This window comes from Emys orbicularis, chromosome 2, assembly GCF_028017835.1.
Source record: "Emys orbicularis isolate rEmyOrb1 chromosome 2, rEmyOrb1.hap1, whole genome shotgun sequence".
NCBI lineage: Eukaryota > Metazoa > Chordata > Testudines > Emydidae > Emys > Emys orbicularis.
The window spans coordinates 52069424-52090840 of record NC_088684.1 but is presented as its reverse complement, the minus strand read 5'-3'; the positions used below and the strand labels follow the sequence as shown (position 1 = coordinate 52090840).

At 44.4% G+C, this 21417-nt stretch overlaps 1 protein-coding gene across 1 annotated transcript; it reads right to left on the bottom strand.

Annotated features, from left to right (window-relative positions):
• Nucleotides 1–3791: 3791 nt before the first annotated feature.
• Nucleotides 3792–15719, bottom strand: LOC135873594 (myelin P2 protein-like). The gene is made up of 4 exons (XM_065398218.1): nucleotides 15647–15719; nucleotides 9838–10010; nucleotides 4976–5077; nucleotides 3792–3842 (listed from the first exon to the last, which is right to left on the bottom strand). The coding sequence occupies exons 1-4, from the start codon at nucleotides 15717–15719 to the stop codon at nucleotides 3792–3794; spliced, it is 399 nt and encodes a 132-aa protein (XP_065254290.1).
• Nucleotides 15720–21417: the final 5698 nt, after the last annotated feature.

The following is a 21417-nucleotide window of genomic DNA, read 5'->3' as shown; positions in this document are numbered from 1 at the left end:
GCCCATGGTGAAAAAGGAACGATCAAAACCAAAACATCACTAGGTTTGGGTCTTGCAAGCAGTGGTTGTTCTCAATCATTCAAATATGCTCCGTGGCTTCTTTTAAAGATAGTTTTGTAAAGTGTAATGGAAAAACACTGATTCCAGTAGAGGATTCATAAAGGGCTGTAGTAACCTATTAAAATTCTTACTAATTGAACTGTAGACTATTACAAAGCAATGGCTGGGTGTTGCTATAAGGCTACCTACCCGCCATTGAAAATCTCTCTTCTTAGTATATTAAAAGACAAAATGACTTCTTAAAATTGGAAGTCAAATCCTGGGAGGGAGATTCCCACACTTGAGCCATTCGTTTTAGGTGACAAATCTGAGGAATTGCCCCAGATTGAGATGTTGGCAGAGGAGCTTTTGGAACAGATTGATACATTAATCAATAAGAAGTCACCAGGACCAGATGGCATTCACACAAGAGTTCTATGGAACTCAAATATAGGGTAACCATATGTCCAGGTTTCCCCAGACATGACCTCATTTTTGATCCTCTGGATGGATTTTGCAAATAAGAGGCAATGGCTGGAATTTTTGTGAGCTGATATTGCAGCTCAGAAAGAGCTGTCTTTATGCCCCAATTGGCCCCTTCCCTCCAGCTGCCAGACCTTGCCGTCCCAGTTCCCAGGCGTGGGGAGAGGGCCTGCAGGGAGGCGCTGGCTGATGCTGCATCTGGGGCCTGCGCCAGCCACCCTGCTGCTGTCACAGGGAGTGACACTGGCCCCCACCTTGAGAGTGAGGCTGCAGGTACCCCCTCCAACAGCCTCCAGGTGTCTCTCCCAGTACACACACACACACCCTACCAGGACCCTCCAAAACCCTATCCTAGTACAAACACACTCCTCCAGTACCCCCACAGAACTCCCTGAATACCCCTCCCAGTTCACACACACCTCTAGCATCCCCAAATACCAGGTAACCAAGTACGTGCTTGGGGCGGCACCTGGTAAGGAGCGGCCAATCTTGGCGTGGCGGGGGGCAGCGCGGCACGGTGCTCGGCGGGGGGTGTTCCGGCGGTGCAGCGCTTGGCGGAGGGTGTTCAACAGCGCGGCGATCCGCAGGGAGGGGTTTGGCAACGCGGTGCTCGGCGGGGGGTGTTTGGCGGCGCGGCGCTCAGCGGGGGGTGTTTGGCGGTGCTCGCGCGGGGGGGCTTCAGCAATGCAGCGCTCCGCGGGGGGCCGAGGTGTTCGGCGGGGGTTTGGGCGGCGCGGCACTCCACGGGGGGCGGGGGTGTTCGGCAGCTCGGCGGGGGGGTGGGGGCTGTTCGGCGGCGCGGCGCTCGGCGAGGGGTGTTCGGCGGCGCAGTGCTTGGCGGGGGGTGTTCAGCAGCGCTCTGCTCGGCGGGGGATGTTTGGCAGCGCTCCGTATGGGGGGGTTCAGCAGCGCGGCGGGGGGCGGGGGGTGTTCGGCGGTGTGGCGCTCAGCGGGGGGGGGGGGTTCGGCGGCGCGGCACTCGGTGGGGGGGGTGTTACGGCGGGGTGGCGCTTTTTTTTGCTGCTTGGGGCGGCAAAAAAGTTAGAGCCGGCCCTGATACCCCCTCCCAGTACACTCACCCCTCCAGCACCCCTCAAATACTTCCTCACAGTACACACACACCCTTCCACCACTCCCCAAATGTTCCTCCCCCGCTTCCCCTTCTCCGGCAGGAGAACCTGAAATATGGTAACCTGAAATATGGTAACCCTACTCAGGTCAGGCTATGCCTGCTACCGTAATGAGAGTAGACATTACTAACTGCGGCTCATCAAACCCACTGCCTTCTGGGTAGCCCGGGAGGGTGTAAGGCTAAGGGAGCAAACTATTACAGAAAAGCCCCGCTGCCTTGTGGGTGAATTCAGGAGAATGTAAGGCTATGAGAGTAAACTCAGACAGAAAATCTGGAGTGGAGCACCAAAGACAGTCAGGTACTAATATTTTAGTATCTTTCTAGCAACTCTTGCAGCGGATCAGGTACCAGACATATTGGTTTTTCCTCTCCTCTGGATTTTACTGGTGATATTGAGAGGGGGGGTCCTGGTTCATGGGCAACTCAGGGCCTCCATATCATCTGCCCTGCCTTGCGCCCTGGAGAGGTACTCCAGCTTTGCCTTGAGTGTCGACACAACACGGGAGGCAGCAGTCACCAGTTCTACAAACTCAAATATGAAACTGCGGAACTACTTGCTGTGGTATATAACCTATCACTTAAATCAGCCTCTGTACCAGATGACTGGCAGATAGCTAATGTAATGCAGATTTTTAAAAAAGGCTCCAGAGGTGATCCTGACAATTACAGGCCAGTAAGCCTAACTTCAGTAGTGGGTAAATTGCTTGAAACTATAGCAAAGAAAAGAGTTATCAGAGCCACAAGTGAACACGATACAAAATTACTCAAGATAGTTAAGTCCAAAGCTGTCTGCAAAGAGTTACAAAGGGATCTCACAAAACTGGGTGACTGGGCAACAAAATTGCTGATGAAATTCAGTGTTGATAAATGCAAAGTAATGCACATTAGAAAACATAATCCCAACTATACATACAAAATGAAGTCTAAATTAGCTGTTACTGCTCAAGAAAGAGATCTTGCAGTCATTGTAAATAGTTCTTTAAAAACATACGCTCAATGTGCAGCAGCAGTCAAAAAAGGTAATAGAATGTTAGGAACCATTAGAAGAGGTGGAGATAAGACAGAAAATATCACAATGCCAGTACATATCCATGGTACGCCCACATCTTGAATACTGTATGCAGTTCTGGTATCCCCATCTTAAAAAAGACATTAGAATTGGAAAAAGTGCAGAGAAAGGCAAAAAAAAAATATTAGGGGTATGGAACAGGTTCCATAGGAGGAGAAATTAAAAAGAGTGTGACTGTTCAGCTTAGAAAAGAGATGACTAAGAGGGGGTTCTGACAGAGGTCTATAAAATCAGGAATCGTGTGGAGAAAGTGAATAAGGAAATGTTATTTACCCATTCACATAACATAAGAACCAGAGATCACCCATTGAAATTAATAGGCAGGAGATTTAAAACAAACATAAGGAAGTACTTCTTCACACAATGTTCAGTCAACATGTGGAACTCGCTGCCAGGGGATGTTATGAAGGCCAAAAGTATAACTGGGTTCAAAAAAGAATTAGATAAGTTCATCTATTAGCCAAGATGGTCAGGGATGTAACCACATACTCTGAGTGTCCCTAAACCGCCGACTGCCAGAAACTGGGACTGAATGACAGGGGATGGATCACTGGATAAATTGCCCTGTTCTGTTCATTTCACCTGAAGCATCTGGCCCCGGCCTCTGTTGGAAGACAGGCTATTGGGCTACATGGACTATTGGTCTGACCCAGTATGGCCATTCTTATGTTGTTCCCTCAGCTGGTCCAGTTGTAATGGCAGTGTCTAAGGTACTGTGAATCTTCTATAAACACTGAAATGAGTGTGCATTACCCAGTAATTAGAAAACTTTTTCAGGGCTCACATACAATTCTTTTCAAAATGGAATTTAAAAAAAAAGTGGCTGGTGGCAAGTACATAATACTGTTAGGATCAATGGTGTCCTGGGGCAGATTCTTCTAGTGAGGCAAATTTAGCATCAGGAACTGTCAACCTTTTTTAAGAAAACCCAACCACTCAATAGCCTATAGATGCCAGTATATAGGCAATAAGTATTTACTGCATGTGTAAGCTTTTTATTAAATACCTACAACAGTTAAGTTTCTAGTTCTCCAATTTTTAGTCAAGCAGGGTACTAACAGAGTTTCTTCAGGCTTTCTCATAGATCCTAGTGCAGGTGATGTCATTCATGGTGCATTCCTAGAAGACAAAAGAGGAGTTCACCAAAACAGTTGTACTTTCTCACAGCAAAACTGTAAAGACAATCCCACTTTAAATACAAAGAGGGAGAAGAAAAATCCTCTCACCCATTTTGTTTGTGCAAAGAAAAATGTGCACTGAACTATATTATAAGGCTATTGGTATTAGTATTTCCCCTTTTCACATTTTCTTCCAACTTACAAAAAAATCAAAATATATGTTAAAGCAGGGATCAACAACCTTTGGCATGCGGCCTACCAAGGTAAGCCCCCTGGCGGGCAGGGCCGGTTTGTTTACCTGCCGCGTCTGCAGGTTCGGCCAATAGCGGCTCCCACTGGCCGCGGATCACCGCTCCAGGCCAATGGGGGCGGCGGGAAGCGGCAGCCAGCACATCCCTCAGCCCGCACCACTTCCCGCAGCCCCCATTGGCCAGGGACGGTGAACTGCGGCCAGTGGGAGCCGCGATCGGCTGAACCTGAGGACGCGGCAGGTAAACAAACCGGCCCGGCCCGCCAGGGTGCTTGCCAAAGGTTGCCAATTCCTGTGTTAAAGACTAATGTTAATATGAATTCAGCCATCTTTTGAGCTTCTTCATTTCTGTCTTACTTATATGGCCCCCACAACCACAGTATCTGAACACCTCACAATCTTAAATGAATTTATCCTCACAACACCCCTCTAAGATATGGAAGTACTTTTATCCCCACTTTACAGTTGGGGGAACTGAAGCACAGAGAGTCTAAGGCCCACATCCTTAAAAGTATTTAGGTGCCTAAATCTCATTGAAATCAACAGGAGTTGGGTGCCTAAATACCTTTGAGGGTCTGGGTCTAAGTAACTTGTCCAAAGTTATAGAGGAAATGTGTGGTGGAGTAGAGACTTGAACACATGTCTTTTGGGTTCTATGCTAACCACCAGGCCATCTTTCCTCTTCTCCCATATTCTATAATATTAACTTGATTCAACCTATTTTCTAATGTTCTCTTCCTGCCCTATGCAACCAATCACATTTCTAACATAAGCCACATTAATTTAAAGAGAAAATGGAATGTATAATAAAACTATAACTGTTTAGATGATCTCTACAGCTTTGCATTACTCAGTGATCAGATAACTAGAATGAATTCACTCACCACCACCATTTTCCCATCTACCACTTGTCTCTTTATTGTGGTCTCTTTGCCATCCCAATTCTGGACCTGATTTAATGACCCATTTTCTAAGGTCACAATGCTCTGAAGAAACAAAACATAAAGAAGCAAAACATGAGTATCCTGCCCAGATTATTATTATTTATAGAGCAGAGGCATACACAATACCCCAGTTATGCTAGTTTCTGTACAAACATATATTAAAAGATAGCCCTGGTCCAGAAGAGCTGATTGTCATGCTGGTTAAAGAAGTGATTCACTCAACACTCAGAAAGTCCCACTTTCTATCTTGGGGTTTTACACTGAACATAAGAACGGCCACACTGGGTCAGACCAGAGGTCCATCTAGCTGAGTATCCTGTCTTCCAATAGTGGCCAGGGCCAGGTGCTTCAGAGGGAATGAACAGAATAGATAATCATGAAGTGATCCATCCCCTATCGCCCATCCCTGCAGCTCATCATGTTGGGTATCTGGGGATCTTTCATGTAAAATAGATGGGCAATGCTAGGTACTATCCCCAGTGCTATTCAACATTTTTATTCATGTTTTGGCAATACATATAAAATCACTACTGATAACATTTATGGATGAAACAGATTGCCAGAGTAGTAATTAATGAGGGCAGAGCAATCTGGATTGGTTAGTCAACTGGGCCCATTAAAACAAAATGCATTTTATTACAGCCAAATACAAAATGATATACCTAGAAGAAGAAATTTAGGCCTTAACTACAGAATAGGGGACTGTCTCCTGGAAAGCAGTATCTCTGAAAAGGATTTTAGGGGTCATAGTGGGCAAGCAACTCAGCATTAGCTCCCAATACAATGCTATGGCAAAGAGAGCTAATGTGATTGTGGAAATCTGTCTAAGTACAGTTTATGAATTCTGCTTAATTTTGTGAAATTACTGCATGTGATTGAATGCCTCAATGTGTAATGAGTCAGCCAGAGGCTGGCAAGGTCCCTGTCACATCAATCCCTTCCCTCCCCTTTTGGAATAAGCTACAGAACAAACAAAAATATAAAACAAAAGATAATGGAGCAAATAATTAAGCAATCAATTTGCAAACATCTAGACGGTAATAATGTGACAGTAAGTAACAGTAAGCATGGATTTGTCAAGAACAAATTGTGTCAAACCAACCTGATAGCTTTCTTTGACAGGGTAACAAGCCTGGTGGATTGGGGGATGATGTGGTATATCTTGACTTTAGGAAAATTTTTGATACTGTCTCACATGACCTTCTCATAAACAAACTAGGGAAATGCCACCTAGATGGAGCAACCATAAGGTGGGTGCATAACTGGTTGGAAAACTGTTCCCAGAGAGTAATTATCAGTGGTTCACAGTCATGCTGAAAGGGTATAACGAGTCGGATCCTGCAGGGATCAGTTCTGGGTCCGGTTCTGTTCAATATCTTCATCAATGATTTAGATAATGGTATAGAAAGTACACTTATAAAGTTTGCGGACGATACCAAGCTGGGAGGGGTTGCAAGTGTTTTGGAGGATAGGATTAAAATTCAAAATGATCTGGACTAACTGGAGAAATAGTCTGCAGTAAATAGGATGAAATTCAATAAGGACAAATACAAAGTACTCCATTTAGAATGGAACAATCAGTTGCACACATACAGAATGGGAAATGACTGCCTAGGAAGGAGTACTGCTGAAAGGGATCTGGGGGTCATAGTGGACCATAAGCTAAATATGCGTCAACAGTGTGACACTGATGCAAAAAAAAGTGAACATCATTCTGGGATGTATTAGCAGGAGTGTTGTAAGTAAGATATGAAAAGCAATTCTTCCACTCTACTCTGCGCTAATTAGGCCTCAACTGGAGTATTGTGTCCAGTTCGGTGCCACATTTCAGGAAAGATGTGGACAAATTGGAGAAAGTCCAGAGAAGAGCAACAAAAATGATTAAAGGTCTAGAAAACATGACCGATGAGGGAAGATTGAAAAAATTCGGTTTGTTTAGTGTGGAAAAGAGAAGACTGAGAGGGGACGTGATAACAGTTTTCAAGTACATAAAAGGTTGTTACAAGGAGGATGGAGAAAAATTGTTGTTCTTAACCTCTGAGGATAGGACAAGAAGCTATGGGCTTAAATTGCAGGAACGGAGGTTTAGGTTGGACATTAGGAAAAACTTCCTATCTGTGAGGATGGTTGAGCACTGGAATAAATTGCCTAGGGAGGTTGTGGAATCTCCATCATTGGAGATTTTTAAGAACAGGTTAGACAAACACCTGTCAGGAATGGTTTAGATAATATAGTCCTGCCATGAGTGCAGGGGACTGGACTAGATGACCTTGTGAGGTCCTTTCCAGTCCTATGATTCTATGAAAAAGAAGTTGTTAACCTTGATGACTGTGCTCTGACAGGGCTATGGGTATGCTATGGAGGATGCCTGAGCCGGAAGAAAACTAGTTTAACCAAGTTTATCTGCAGGGGGGGAAAGTGGAGAGTGGAAAATCCTCAAACAGGAGAACAAATGCGCAGAGTTGTCAGAACAGGGGTTTAAAAAGCGAAGGAGCAGGCTTTAGGAAAGAGAGGGGATTTTTTATTTTATTTTTTTTTTTTTACTGCAGGACCAGCCAAGGTCAAAGGAAGCTGGATGGAGGAGAGAGGTCCAAGAGATGGGACTTGGAATCCTGAAAGGACACTGTCCCAAATGCTGAAGAATACTCCAGAGTAATGAGAAAATTGAGGCAAGAATGATATACAGATATTTTATTGTATTGTCTAGAGCTGTGTAATTTTTGTGCTGTCTAAAGTAAAGAATGATTGGTTTAGGAACCTTTAGCTAAGTCTTTGTGTTGTGTGCTTCACCTATCATGTGTCCCTGGAGACTGTAAACCAGAGCGCCCAAAAGCTAGGAGCCCTTGGAAAGGGTGTGCTTAAGATAATAGGAAGATGAAGGGCGCAAGTACTAATTTCAGGACCTAGGCAGCTGGATCATGGGATCTCAAAAAAGGTGTTATACAGAGGATCTGCATCCTGAGAGTGTGCCTAAAAACCCAGAGCCAGAGGAAGCTTAAAGCACATGGCACCACCATGTTGAGACCCAAACGCAGCAGACTGGTGAGTGTCCAGAAGGGGGAATGACTAGGACTGTGACAGCAGAGAATTAACAGAGAATTAGTGAGTATGAGTCGGAAGGTGATTTCACCTCTGTATACAGCATTGGTCAGACCAATACTGGAATACTGGGTGTAGTTCTGGAGTTCACAGTTTTAAAATGTGTTGAAAAATTGAAGAGGGTACAGAAATGAGCCACAGAAATTATTCAAAGGATGGAAAAAATGCCTTTCAGTGAGATACTTAAAGAGCTCAATCGGTTTAGTTTATTAAAATAAAATAAAATAAAATAAAATAAAATAATAAATAAAAAAGACCAGTGGTGACTTGATTACAATGTATAAGCACATTCATGGGGAGAAAGCACCGAATAGTAAATGGCTCTTTAAGCTAGCAGAAGAAGGCATAACAAGAACCAATGGATGGAAACTGAAGCCAGACAAATTCAAATTAAAAATTAGGAACATATTAACAGTGAGGGTGATTAACCATTGGAACAGACTGTCAAGGGGAATGGTGAATTTTCCATCTACTGATGTCTTCAAATTCAGATTGGATGCCTTACATAAGAATGGCCACATTGGGTCAGACCAAAGGTCCATCTTTCCTGTCTTCTGACAGTGGCCAATGCCAGGTGCCACAGAGGGAATGAACAGAGCAGGTAATCATCAAGTGATCCATCCCCTGTTGCCCATACCCAGCTTCTGGCAAACAGAGGCTAGGGACACCATCCCTGCCACTGATAGACCTATCCATGAATTTATCTAGTTCTTTTTTGAACCCTGGTATAGTCTTGGCCTTCACAACATCCTCTAGCAAGGAGTTCCACAGGTTGACTGTGCATTGTGTGAAAAAATACTTCCTTTTGTTTGTTTTAAACCTGCTGCCTATTAATTTCATTTGGTGACCCCTAGTTCTTGTGTTATGAGAAGGAGTAAATAACACTTCTTTATTTACTTTCTCTACACCAGTCATGATTTTATATACTTCTGTCATATCCCCCCTTAGTAGTCTCTTTCCTAAGCTGAAAACTCCCAGTCTTATTAATCTCTCCTTATGCGGAAGCCATTCCACACCCCTATTCATTTTTGTTGCCCTTTTCTGAACTTTTCCAATTCCAATATATCTTTTTTGAGATGGGGTGACCACATCTGCATGTAGTATTCAAGATGTGGGCGAACCATGGATTTATATAGCAGCAATATGATATTTTCTGTCTTATTATCTATCCCTTTCTTAATAATTCTCAACATTCTGTTCGCTTTTTTGACTGCTGCTGCACATTGAGTGGATGTTTTCAGAGAACTATCCACCCTGACTCCAAGATCTCTCTCTTGAGTGGTAACAGCTAATATAGACTTTGTCATTTTATATGTATAGTTGGGATTATATTTTCCACTGTGCATTACTTTGCATTTATCGACATTGAATTCTTTCTTCTAGATGCGCTTTAACCTATAAGTTATTGAGCTAGGTACAAAGTTACAGAGGTAACTGGGTTAGACTACATGATCTAATGATCCTTTCTGTCCTTAAACTCTATAAATCTAAGGAAAAAATTCCTAGTGTACTTCATGGAATCTGGCTCTTCTCCTTTTTTGGGGATATAAAAGCTCTACTTAAGTTGCATTGAGCTTTCCAGGTGTGTTTATCTAATTATCCACTCTGATAATTAGCAGATGTGTTATTACCATGTGGAAAAGAACTGTCCGTGCCTGTTGCAGCAGATTGGGAGAACTGTGAAGAACAGCTTTAATCCTCACCTTGGTTTTCCGGTCATCTGGTGTGGTTTCATCAAACTCCTCACCAAGCTTAAAAGAGATCTCATTATTTTTAAAGGCACTTTTGGTTTGGATGGTTACCACATCGCCGTCAGCACTGATGGTCATGCTGGGTTTGGCCAGCGTGCCCAGTTTCCTGGTGGCTAAGCCGACTCCTGTAAGCAAGAGAATTCAGATCTCTTAAACTACCAGGAAAAAAAAAAAACATTATGGATTTCAGTGTCTCAGGAAGGAGAACAGTGGCACTGATGGGAATGGCAAACATCCTCAGATGCTTGCATAGGTCTTTATATTTCAAGTCATTAGCAATTTCCTAGTGAGGACTGGGCTCAATTTATTGCTCACTGAAATCAATGGGCTTTAAATCAGGGCAAGAAAAACTTCCATGATCACAATGAAGAACTTTAATGCATATGTGATGGTTCAGGAGCAATTGGCACCTATGATCTCTCCCCATCTCCCCAGTGAGCACTCTTTCCAGTTCCACGCCTTTACCTGTACTTCCCTGCACTCTTTCTAGAGTGGAACTCTGAGGTTCACCCCCACCCGCACTTTAGACTGAATCTGCAGGCTACACCCCCTATTCCTACCTTCTTCCCACAGTTACAGGACAAGTGGTGACTTATACCCCCTTGCAATCCTTCATGAATGAACCTCTCAAGGGACAGGTTATGCTACCTACACCTTTCTCTGGGTGAAACCCCATGGTTCTACCACACTTTCACTGGATCCTAGGGCAGCAGCGCCCCTGGTCCCCAACTGTGTTAACACAACAGGCTCAAGTGCAATTGGTACGCTCCTTCTCAGGTGCCTGACTAAAAGACTCAAATCAGCTACTTCTAAACAGACGTATTTCCCATTCACCCAAAGGTACACAGCAAGCAGAGGTAAAGGTTAAACCCACAAAAGGCCCACACGCCTGGGGCTTGCCTGCAGCCCATCACTTCTCTCAATGCTTAGGTGAGCTCAGCTATCTCAGGCACTTCCTGCAGAGCCCCTGCCTCTGGAAGTCCCCAGTCTGCTGCATGTTCTGCCTAACCAGATATGGGGACTTCACTACATGATGCCTGGTGTAATGCCATCAACTATGGTCACTAGCAGAACAGTCCTCAGTAGACTATGCGTGTTTGATGATGATGTTCCTTTAATCTTAGTCTCTGGCCTTGGAAAAATAGGACGTCACTCTTCTGGCAGGAGTGACGGAAGTGCCCTAAAAGTGGGGAGGCCACCAGCGGCCGAACCGTGGCCCTGCTCCCCCACACCACCCCTTCCTCCCAAACCCCCAGCCTCACACTTTTCCTTCCCACCGGGGGGCCCGCCCTCATACTGCCCCTTCTCCCTGAGGCCCTGTCCTCATGCTTTCCCTTCCCCCTGAAGCCTAGCCCTCTGCTCAATCCTATCTGCCCCCTCCCCTCCATCACTCACCCTTATGGCTGATAAAAAGTGAGGGGCTGTGGCCCTCTGGCCCTTCCTGTTCTGGCATCCCTGCCTTCTGGCAACTGGCAAGCAAGAGTTTTCCAACAACTAGCTCAACCGTTGTTTCTCTTAAGGACCCCTGGTATTCTCCCTGGAGAGACCTTATCTCTGTCCTTGTTTTGTTTCCTGCTTGCATCCACCATCAGCCTTCTTTGATTTTATTCCCCCGGCTTAGAGGGGAAGTGAAATCACCTAAAAAACCACTGGGAAAGTTCCAGAAGATTGAAAGAAAGCTAATGCTGTGCCAGTATTTAAAAAGGGTGAACAGGATGATCTGAGTAAACTGCCAGTCTGACATTGATCCTGGGTAAGATAATGGAGGGGCTGATACAGGACTCAGTTAATGAAGAATTGAAGGAGGGTAATATAATTAATGTCAATCAACATGGGTTATAGAAAACAGAATCCATCAGACTGACTTAATATCTTTTTTATGAGATTACAAGTTTGGTTGATAAAGGTAATAGTGTTGACATAATATATTTAGACTTATGTAAAGCATTTGACTTGGTTTCGCACAACCTGTTGATTAAAAAGCCAGAATGATATAAAATTAACATGACACACATTAAATGGATTAAAAGCTGGCTAACTGTAATTGTAAACAGGGAATCATCAGGTATGTTTCTAGTGGGGTCCTACAGAAACTGGTTCTTGGCCTTTCATTATTTAACATTTTTATCAACAGGCCCGCCGACAGCAATTCTGGGCCCCATGGGTGCGGGGCCCGGGGCGAAAGTGACTTTCGGGACTGACCTGTCACTTCCAGGACTGACCGCGCTGGCCAATTGCGCCGGCCCACAGGGCCCCAAAGCGTGGGGCCCGGAGGAGTCACGCATGCTTAGGAGCCCTGAGGCCCGCCCAGGCGATTTAAAATCACCCAGGCCCCTGGGCAGTTGCCCCCCCACCCCCCCAGTCGGCGGGCCTGTTTATTAATGACCTCAAAAAAAACATAAAATTCTCACTGATAAAGCTTGCAAATGACACAAAAATTAGGGGAGTGGTAAGGAATGAAGAGGACATGTCACTGATACAGAGCGATTTGGATCTCTTGGTAAATATGTGTTTTAATATGGCTGAATGTAAAGTTATACAAGGAGCAAAGAATGTAGGCCATACTTACATGATAGAGGACTCAAGCCTGGGAAGCAGTGACTCTGAAAAAGATTTGTGAGTCATGGTGGATAATCAGCTGATCAGAAGCTCCCAGTGTGATGATGTGGCCAAAAGGGCTAATGCAATCTTTGGATGCATAAACAAGGACACCTCAAGTAGGAACAGAGAAATTATTTTACTTCTGAAATTGGCACTGGTGCAACTGCTGCTGGGATACTGTTTCTAGTTCTGGTGTCCACAGTTCAAGAAGGATGTTGATCAATTGGAGTGGGTTCAGAAAAGAGCCATGAGAATGATTAAAGGAGGGGTGGGGAACCCTTTTTCTACCAGGGGCCACTGGCCCACAGAAAAAATTAGTCATGGGCCACACACAGTCCCGTGGGGGGAGAAGGGGGGGGAGGCTCGGGGCTTCCCCTAGGTTCTGGGGTGGGGCCAGAAATCAGGTTTTTGGGGTGCAGGAGGCTCAAGGCTGGGGCAGGGGTTTGGGTGCGGGAGGGGGTTCTGACCTGGGCATGGGGTATTAGGGGTGTGGGCTCCGGCTGAGCGGTGCTTATCTCAGGCGGCTCCTGGTCGGCAGTGCAACGGGGCTAAGGCAGGCTCCCTGCCTGCCCTGGCTCCGCGCTGCTCCTGGAAGCAGCCGCCATGTCCGGCTCCTAGGTGGAAGGGCCAGGGGTCTCTGTGTGGTGCGCGCTGCCCGCGCCAGCAGCTCCCATTGGCTGCGGTTCCTTGCCAATGGGAGCTGCAGAGCTGGCGCTGGGGGAAGTGCACAGAGCTTCCCTGATCGCCTCTGCTCCTAGGAGCCACAGGGACATGCCGGTCATTTCCGGGAGCTGGAGCCGACCCTAACTTCCACCCACAGCGGGGCAAGCCGGCGCTCACGGCTCCAGCCCAGTGGGGGGGCGCCAAGGCTCAGGGCCTCTGGCTGGCGATGCAGAAACTTGCCACGGGCCAGATTAAATGAAGCAATGGGACGGCTCCAGCCCGCAGGCCGTAGGTTCCCCACCCCGGATTAAAGGATTAGAAAGCCTGCCTTCTAGTGATAGACTCAAGGAGCTCAAACTATTTAGCTTAACAAACAGAAGGTTAAGGGGTGACTTGATTACAGTCTACCAGTACCCACATGGGGAATAAATATTTGATAATGGGCTATTTGATTTAGCAGAGCAAAGTATAGCCTAGTCCAATGGCTGCAAATTGAAGCTAGCAAATTCAGACTGGAAATAAGGTGTACATTTTTAACAGTGAAAGTAATTAACCATTAGAGAAATTTACCAACATGGATTCTCCATCGCTGACAATTTTTAAATCCAGATTGGATGTTCTTCTAAAAGATTTGCCTAAGGAATTATTTTCAGGATGTTCTTTCTATGTCCTGTGTTACATAGGAGCTCAGACTAGATGATCACAATGGTCCCTTCTGGCCTTAGAATCTATGGTTCTATGAATCTGTGATTTAACTCTGAGTAGTCAGCCAGAATAATACCCAGCAGGTAAACGCAGGCACATATATTCATATGAAATAATACAGACATCTTCCTCATTCCCCACACACTACTTTTAATACCTTCCTCATAAAGTTTACTACAAGGTGCCCAGAAAGAGTTTTAAATAGACATGGGTACCTTGCACTTCAGAATGCACTTTATGAGGCAAGATTAAAAGTATGGCTTAGACAGTCTCCTTTGTGTGACCTGATCACGGTAAGGACTCATTTATTCATTGCTTGCAGTCTTACCTATGTTGGATAAAGCTCTGCCAGTGACTGACCAATTAATGGAAAGCCAAACACAAACGAGGCTTTGTGTTTTGGGGGAATCATTATTAGTTAAGCCCTTTGTTCCCACAAAGGACAGAGACAAACCGATCCCTTCAGAGTTTATGCCTCAAAAAGCCTGTATTTGAGAAAGATTGCAGCACCAAAACAAGCTGAAACAATTTATTAGGGGAGATCTGGTGAGCTTTTGAGACATCCCTAGAAAAAACATAAAGGGTAATCAGGGGTGGAGCGTATAGGTTTGTTCAAATCTGGGTTACATTGTGCCTAAATCACCACATTTTTGGGGAGGGCTTGGCTTATAATTGCAAGTCCTTTAATAAAGTTTTATGTAGAGCAAACAGCCATGTCTCAGAATGATGTCAGCAGCCTTGGAGGCAGACTGTAGAAACAAGCCAGCAATTGTCAATTGGTACTAGGGAATCAATGATGTCACTGTCATCAGGGACGGCTCCAGGCACCAGCGCAGGAAGCAGGTGCTTGGGGCGGCCAATGGAAAGGGGCGGCACGTCCGGGTGTTCAGTGGGAATTCGGCGGCAGGTCTCTCAGTCCCTCTCGGAGGGAAGGACCAGCCGCCGAATTGCCGCTGAAGAATGAAGCAGCACGGTAGAGCAGCCACCGAAGTGCCGTCGATCGCGGCTTTTTTTTTTCCTCTTCACCGCTTGGGGCGGCAAAAAAGCTGGAGCAGGCCCTGACTGTCATGATACTGTCATATTTGAGGTATGAGAAGTGTTTGGTAGTACTATTAAGGAGAACCCAATATCAGGTTATTGCAAAAATGATGCTAATTTTAATTGATTGGCTCTATTCGGCAACTGAACAACATGTACCATCACTTTTCCTCTTATTTGCAGTGGCTTCTTCCAACTCTTGGCTTAGTTGAAGGAGGTCTTGGTATTTTAACAGGATTTGGGGTTTTGATGGTACTGTCATGTCCACATTTTACAAGTATAGCAATTTTCCAGGATAAAAGCAAAAATGTAGCCATTGAAACAAAATCAATGCAAAAACCCCACATCTTTTTATGTTATCTCAAGAAAGGATTCAGGGAGTGGGAATCATCTTTAACACAACCACCTCTGGCTAGAATATTTACAAACAAATTACTAATTAAGTTACTTTATACATATCATAGGCTTTTTTCAGGTGTAGCAGATTATCTGGGCAATTCCCAGGCAATGGAGGATCAGTACCTGCAGTGTCATTTCGAGTCCACTATAGTGGTGAATGTCTTAATCAAAAAGGAGTGCCACCACTTCCCATAGCCTCCTCTACTGTCTCATAGTGGTCGCCCCTTTGTGCTTGCAAGTGACAAGAAAGCAATAGATCCCCAGATTATTTCTACTTAAAAACAGTGTATATTAAAGAGAGAAAGGACACTTAAAATTAAAAGAAAATACATTAAAACCCTGTAATATTTCTTACCTAATTCTTTCATGTATGCATCAAAGTTTTCACATGAGGTTGATTTCCATGTTCCCAGGAGATGATCAACCATTTTGTCCGATTTAGTGGAGCGCTCTGTCTGAAGGGGAAAAAAAAAACAACTGCTTTAATGGCCTGATCCAAAGCCCAGTGAAGTCAATGTGAGTCTTTCCAATAGCTTCAGTGGGCTTTGGATTAGCCCCTAAGCATGTGGTGTGTAATGCACAGGGAGTAATATCTTGTTTTTAATATGCCTTGAATATGTGCTAACCAGGGCAGAACAGTGTCTTCAGAAACCCCCATTACTAACCCTTCACATTTATCCCAGCATTTCCATGCGAAGACAATCATCATCATATAATGAACTTTTCAAATCCAATAGGGAAAAGGAGCCTGGCTGAGCACTAATGAAACACAGCTGCAAAAACAAAAGGGAGCAAAGATTCTGCAGCAGGAATGGATCTGCTTCCTGCTTCCTCACTTCACCCCAAAGGGCATAAAATCTCACAATGAAACTCACATTTGTCTTGTCTTATTGGTTAATTGTGGATTGCTTTTGGGGGGTTGGATATATTGGGCTGGATTCTCAGCAGAGGTAAGTGCTCCTCTGGTCATAGGGCTGAACGTAATTTAGAGCAGACTCGGGACTGTTCTAATTTACACTGGCTGGATCAGTGACCTGGGTGGCCCAGGAAAATGAGGGGATTAAGAGAGAGTCCTTGAGGAAAGGGCCTTGGAGAGGGGGGAAATGTAAGAGGGACTTAGCGAAGGGACAGTGGAGGCGAAGCTGGTGTGCCACGTATTTGTGAGTTTAGATGTGGTATATCAGGTCTTAAAGTTTGAGGTGTGATGCAGAGGAGAGGGACAGGAGTAGAAATGAGAGGTGGGAGAGAGGAGAAGTTATGTTTTTGAGATACTGACTTCATGCTGATGACATTCAGGAAGAAATGTCTGAAAGACAGTGGCAGATGAGAGTGAACAGAGGATGAAAGCTCTGAGGAGAGGAAGGAGAGTGATAGAGATGGTAGCTGAGGTCCAGCTAATCAAAGCTATTTAGATACCTAACTCCCATTGATATTGATCCTGAATTCCTTTGAGGATCTGAGCCTGAAGGCCCAAAAACAGATGAGGTAATTCATGGATATGCTGGAGCCTGATCTTTGAAACCCTCACATTGGGTCAACAGCAATTTTTAGCCCTGCAGCCTGGGCCCCATGGGCTCAAGTCAGCCATGCCACGGGCCTTTTATTCCAGTAGAGACCAGTCTGAGACGCAGCTTTGCATGGTTCCTGGAGATGCTGCTGCTAAGGGTTGAAATATTTAAAATAAGCTTAAAATAAATAACACAGCAGGACCTACCTTTTGCTAATGTGTTTTGATTTAGGGTTCTGAGCCTGCTTCTCTTTCCCTGCAGGCATCCAAGGGGCAGGACACAGGGAACCTGCCTACAACTCCACTGACCAGTAGGTGAGAAAGTGCTGGCTCACATCCATATGCAGCTGGCAGTTGGCACTGACAACTGTCAAAGAGCCTTTAGTCATGGCAGTGGTACAATGGGATTGGCAAGCAGTTGGTGTTCTCCAACCAATCACTGCACTCTAAGTCACAATGCTTCTGAACTTCACCTTTTTGCCTGGCTGCTGAGAAGGCGAGTGAAGCAGGTTTGTGAGTGAGATTCATGAAAACAGACTGAAGGGAAAGTAAATTTGCCAGAAACAGTTACCTACGTTACCCTTTGTATTGTTTTCTTTAGCCTAAATGATTGCTCACTGTTAGGAAAAAGTGACTCTGTGATTCTTTACCATCATCACATGACACATACGACTCTTCAGTCCGTTTTCTCTCTCTCTAGGGCCACTGACACAATATATAATATCAGAGTACCTGAAACTCTACCTCTCAACCTCCAATGTACTACACATCTAACCAACGCCAGTGTGGAAAGCGGAGACAGCCACAGTGCTAACAGTGCACCACTGGGCCAGACTGGCTGCATTCTAAAGTTTGACATAGACAACCATGTTTTCAAGGGGTCATTCCAGACTAGTGGTAGAATGCTAAAGACATCCAGAGGGTTATTTTTTTTATTGCTATCAGGCTGTTTATTCATCCTTGCTCTCTGCTACCATTGAAACTCTGTCATTCCCTATATGCTATGTTGAATCTGCAGGGTTGTTTATAATCACTGAGGCTGTTGTTACAGTGCTATTTTCTTGGGAATTACCTTGACGTTTTACTCTAACACATAGAACACATCAGGCCAACCCTGGGGTAACACCTTGAGTTCGCTGGAGTTACAGCAAGGATAAATTTTGTCTGTCGGCTCTGAGGTCTAGGAGTTTGTGTTAATTTTGTAACTGGGGAGCTGTGGGTGGGTGGTCCTGTTCAGCAATTACTCTGCGATGTCAGTACACCAACATACTTCTCATGCCTGTGTGTCTGGCTTTTGTAGGATCTCTGGAGTGTAATAAGAACTGTTATAACAAGTTGAACAGTTTAACACTTCATACTGCAGGACTGTCACCCCATGACTCTTCGTGAGGTGACATGGGAATCTAGGGTGCGTTGAAGCTTAACCCATATGCTCTATATCTCTCTGGCGATATTATTAGCCAGTTATGCAGGCTAAAAATGTATAATTTATTGTGGCACAGTCTGCAGTGCCTTTACATTTCTCTAATCTTCTTTTCACTAAATCCTTTTCCTAAACAATTACTTAGGAAAGAAAATGGTACTGGGTAGAGCAGGATTAAAATAATGAGTGTATGAACCAACTGGGACTGAAGAAAATGAAGATATCTCACAGATATAAGAGTCACTAAGGCTCAGATTTACTTCTGCTGACCAGGATTAGAGGATAAAAATGGTCCACATTTGAAAATCTGCAAATATTTTATCTAGGGCTTCCCTCCCCCACCAATGAGATATACATAATGAAAGGTTTAGTTTTAGAGAGTTTGAGAGACTTGGTGAAGTTATTCAAGACTGCTCTGAAACCGAAGAGCTTTTAAAATAAATCTGATCAAGAGGGTGTATGGGTGAGCGAGTCGCCATATGCATATTTAAAATATGTGTCATCTAATATTTATTAAAGATTAAAAATGACAGTCTGAGACATTGGGAAACTCCTCTACGGAGGCAAGTACCATTAGTGGGAAAGGGCTTGTAGGCTTAAGAGCTTACTCATGGTCAATGGAGAATTTAAAAGTGAGAAACAGTTAAGGCTGTGATTAATAGTAAATACGATGTTTTAAAAATCCATTTAGTAGAGCCTGAAAGCTGTCAAAAAGGTGGCTGGGGTGCGTGGGGCTAATCGTTATTAGGGCATCTGAAATTACGAAAAAATTGGGAGTTGCAAATATATAGAAAGAAATACAGAAAGTCATAGGATCACATTATTTTGTGCAAAATATCCTTTATTTTGAAAAAAAAATCCCAGGTGACTCTCCCATTCTGGACAGGACATTGTACACATTCATGGAGAGATCTTGCTCAGTTGCAGGCTGACTGGGGCAGAAAAGATAATGATTTATTATGAAAACAATTTTTTTAGCTGAATGTTATTTCCAATATGCCTGCACAAATGTAATTGCAAAATTTGTGTATTCATCACGGTACATGTGAAAATTCACATTTGTGCATGCAAAACCAGTAATTGCCACCATGACATTTTTGCACAAAGTACAGATTCTCTTTCTCTCTTTCTCACACACACACAGCATAGGTGCTGACTCCAGGGGTGTGGGTTCTGAGCACCCACCGGCAGCTCCGTATCAGCCTTCCAGCCTGACATTTCTATGATTCCATGAGCCTCTCCGCTTTCATTTTAAAACAAAGTTTCTAGCCCTAATGGTTATACAAAAAAGTTGGAAAATGGGCACCCTAAAAGCTCAAAAACCAGCAGGGAAATAAAAGAACCCCAAATCTATTACTTTTGAAAATCTCATTTTTAAGTCAGTCTTATGGGGTCTGACTCATGATTTTTGCATGCTTGGGGGTAGCAATACGGAGCTGCCTGTTAAAAGAGAAGAAAATGTTGAGAGGTCCCACTACATAAAAATGGCTCTTGTTTAAGTGTGATGAGCATCATCTTAGTTATCTCTGGTGACTGAAGCTGGTCATCCAGCGCTAAAGTATGAGCCTCTGCAGTTTGAAATGACAAACGTATCTGTACTTCTGCCCTACTGAACATAACCCTAGATTATTCCAACCTCTCAATAGCCTTAAAAGTCTCTATAAATCACAATCACCTTCTGCCCGACTCAGTCTAAATTTAACAACAGTATTGCAAACCTTGAGATTAACAATTCAATCCGTTCATGAATATGAATGATGTAGTTGGACACAGATACTAGAAAATTGCATCACTCACCTTTAACTGGACTACCTCCCTGATTTCTCTGCCTAAGGGCTGATGGCTCTCGCAGCCTGTGGGCTAGTCTCCTTCCTCAAAGCTATGCTAGGCCCTGGGCCTTGCTGTTCAGAACCAGCCCACAGCTTTCTCTTGGCACTTGTAGAAATGGCTCCCCCTGCTGCTCAAAAAGCCTGACCTCCACTCTCTGCACAGATGACACATACAGAAATATTTGTGAGGGCTCCTTAAAAAATATTGCCTGTACTGGTTAAGCTTGACTGTCTGGTTCTGAATGAGAAACCAAAATTTGGAGTCCTATTCCCAAGGTTCATGCTTCTCTACTTCGTTCATCAAGGGAAGAGGTATTCTTAGATGTTCAAAGGATATGAAAAGACCATGGCTGGACTTTCAGAAATAGAAAGAGCTTCCATCAGATGTTCACTTGCTTCCATCAGATGTTCACTGTGCCTAAAATGGCATGCTGGGTATGCACTAGGTCTGTGGGATGAATCATAGTATTTCCAATCCCAAGTATTCAAAAATCATGTATCAGGCCCCACAAAATCATGAGATAGACTTAAAATCATTATATAAAAAAACAGTCATGTTACAGTTCAAACCAATGTACAAAAAATAAATAAAACTATACATAGAGGCACAATGCAAGGTGACAGAGAAAGAATCATTATATATATTTCTGACTGTTTTTTGTCAAAACAATTAACCTCTTTCCTGCTGAAACCAAGTGCATGTCGGTTACTTTATATTTGCCTTCTCGTCTCTGAGCCTTTGGGTATGTCCAGACTACCCGCCGTATCGGCGGGTAGCGATCGATTTATCGGGGAGCGATATATCGCGTCTCGTTAAGACGCGATATATCGATCCCCGAACGCGCTCCCTGTCGACTCCAGAACTCCACCGGAGCGAGCGATGGTAGAGGAGTCGATGGGGGAGCCCCGGCCGTCGATCCCGCGCCGTGAGGACGGGTGGTAAGTCGGAATAAGATATGTCGACTTCAGCTACGGTATTCCCGTAGCTGAAGTTGCCTATCTTACATCAACACCCCCTCCTAGTGTAGACCAGGCCCTAAAGTTCACTTGTTTTGCATTTTCAAGTTGTTCTCTGCCATCATGAGGGCTAGACACTTACTTTTCTTCTCAAATAGAAGGTTGTAATCCCAACAGTCCAGGAGCTGCTGCTTCAAGAAAACCCCCAAACATCATGAGGTGCATCATGATAAAATTGTGAGAGTTGGCAACACTGGAATCATACCTCAAATGCTGCCCTTGCATAGAGTACTTGGAATATGCCTTTTGTAGTGCTGTATTTTTCAATGTGCATCTCGCTTATCACAACATTCCTTTACATTCTGATGCCAACTCTTAAAAGAACTCCACCACAGGCAGGGTTGCCCTTG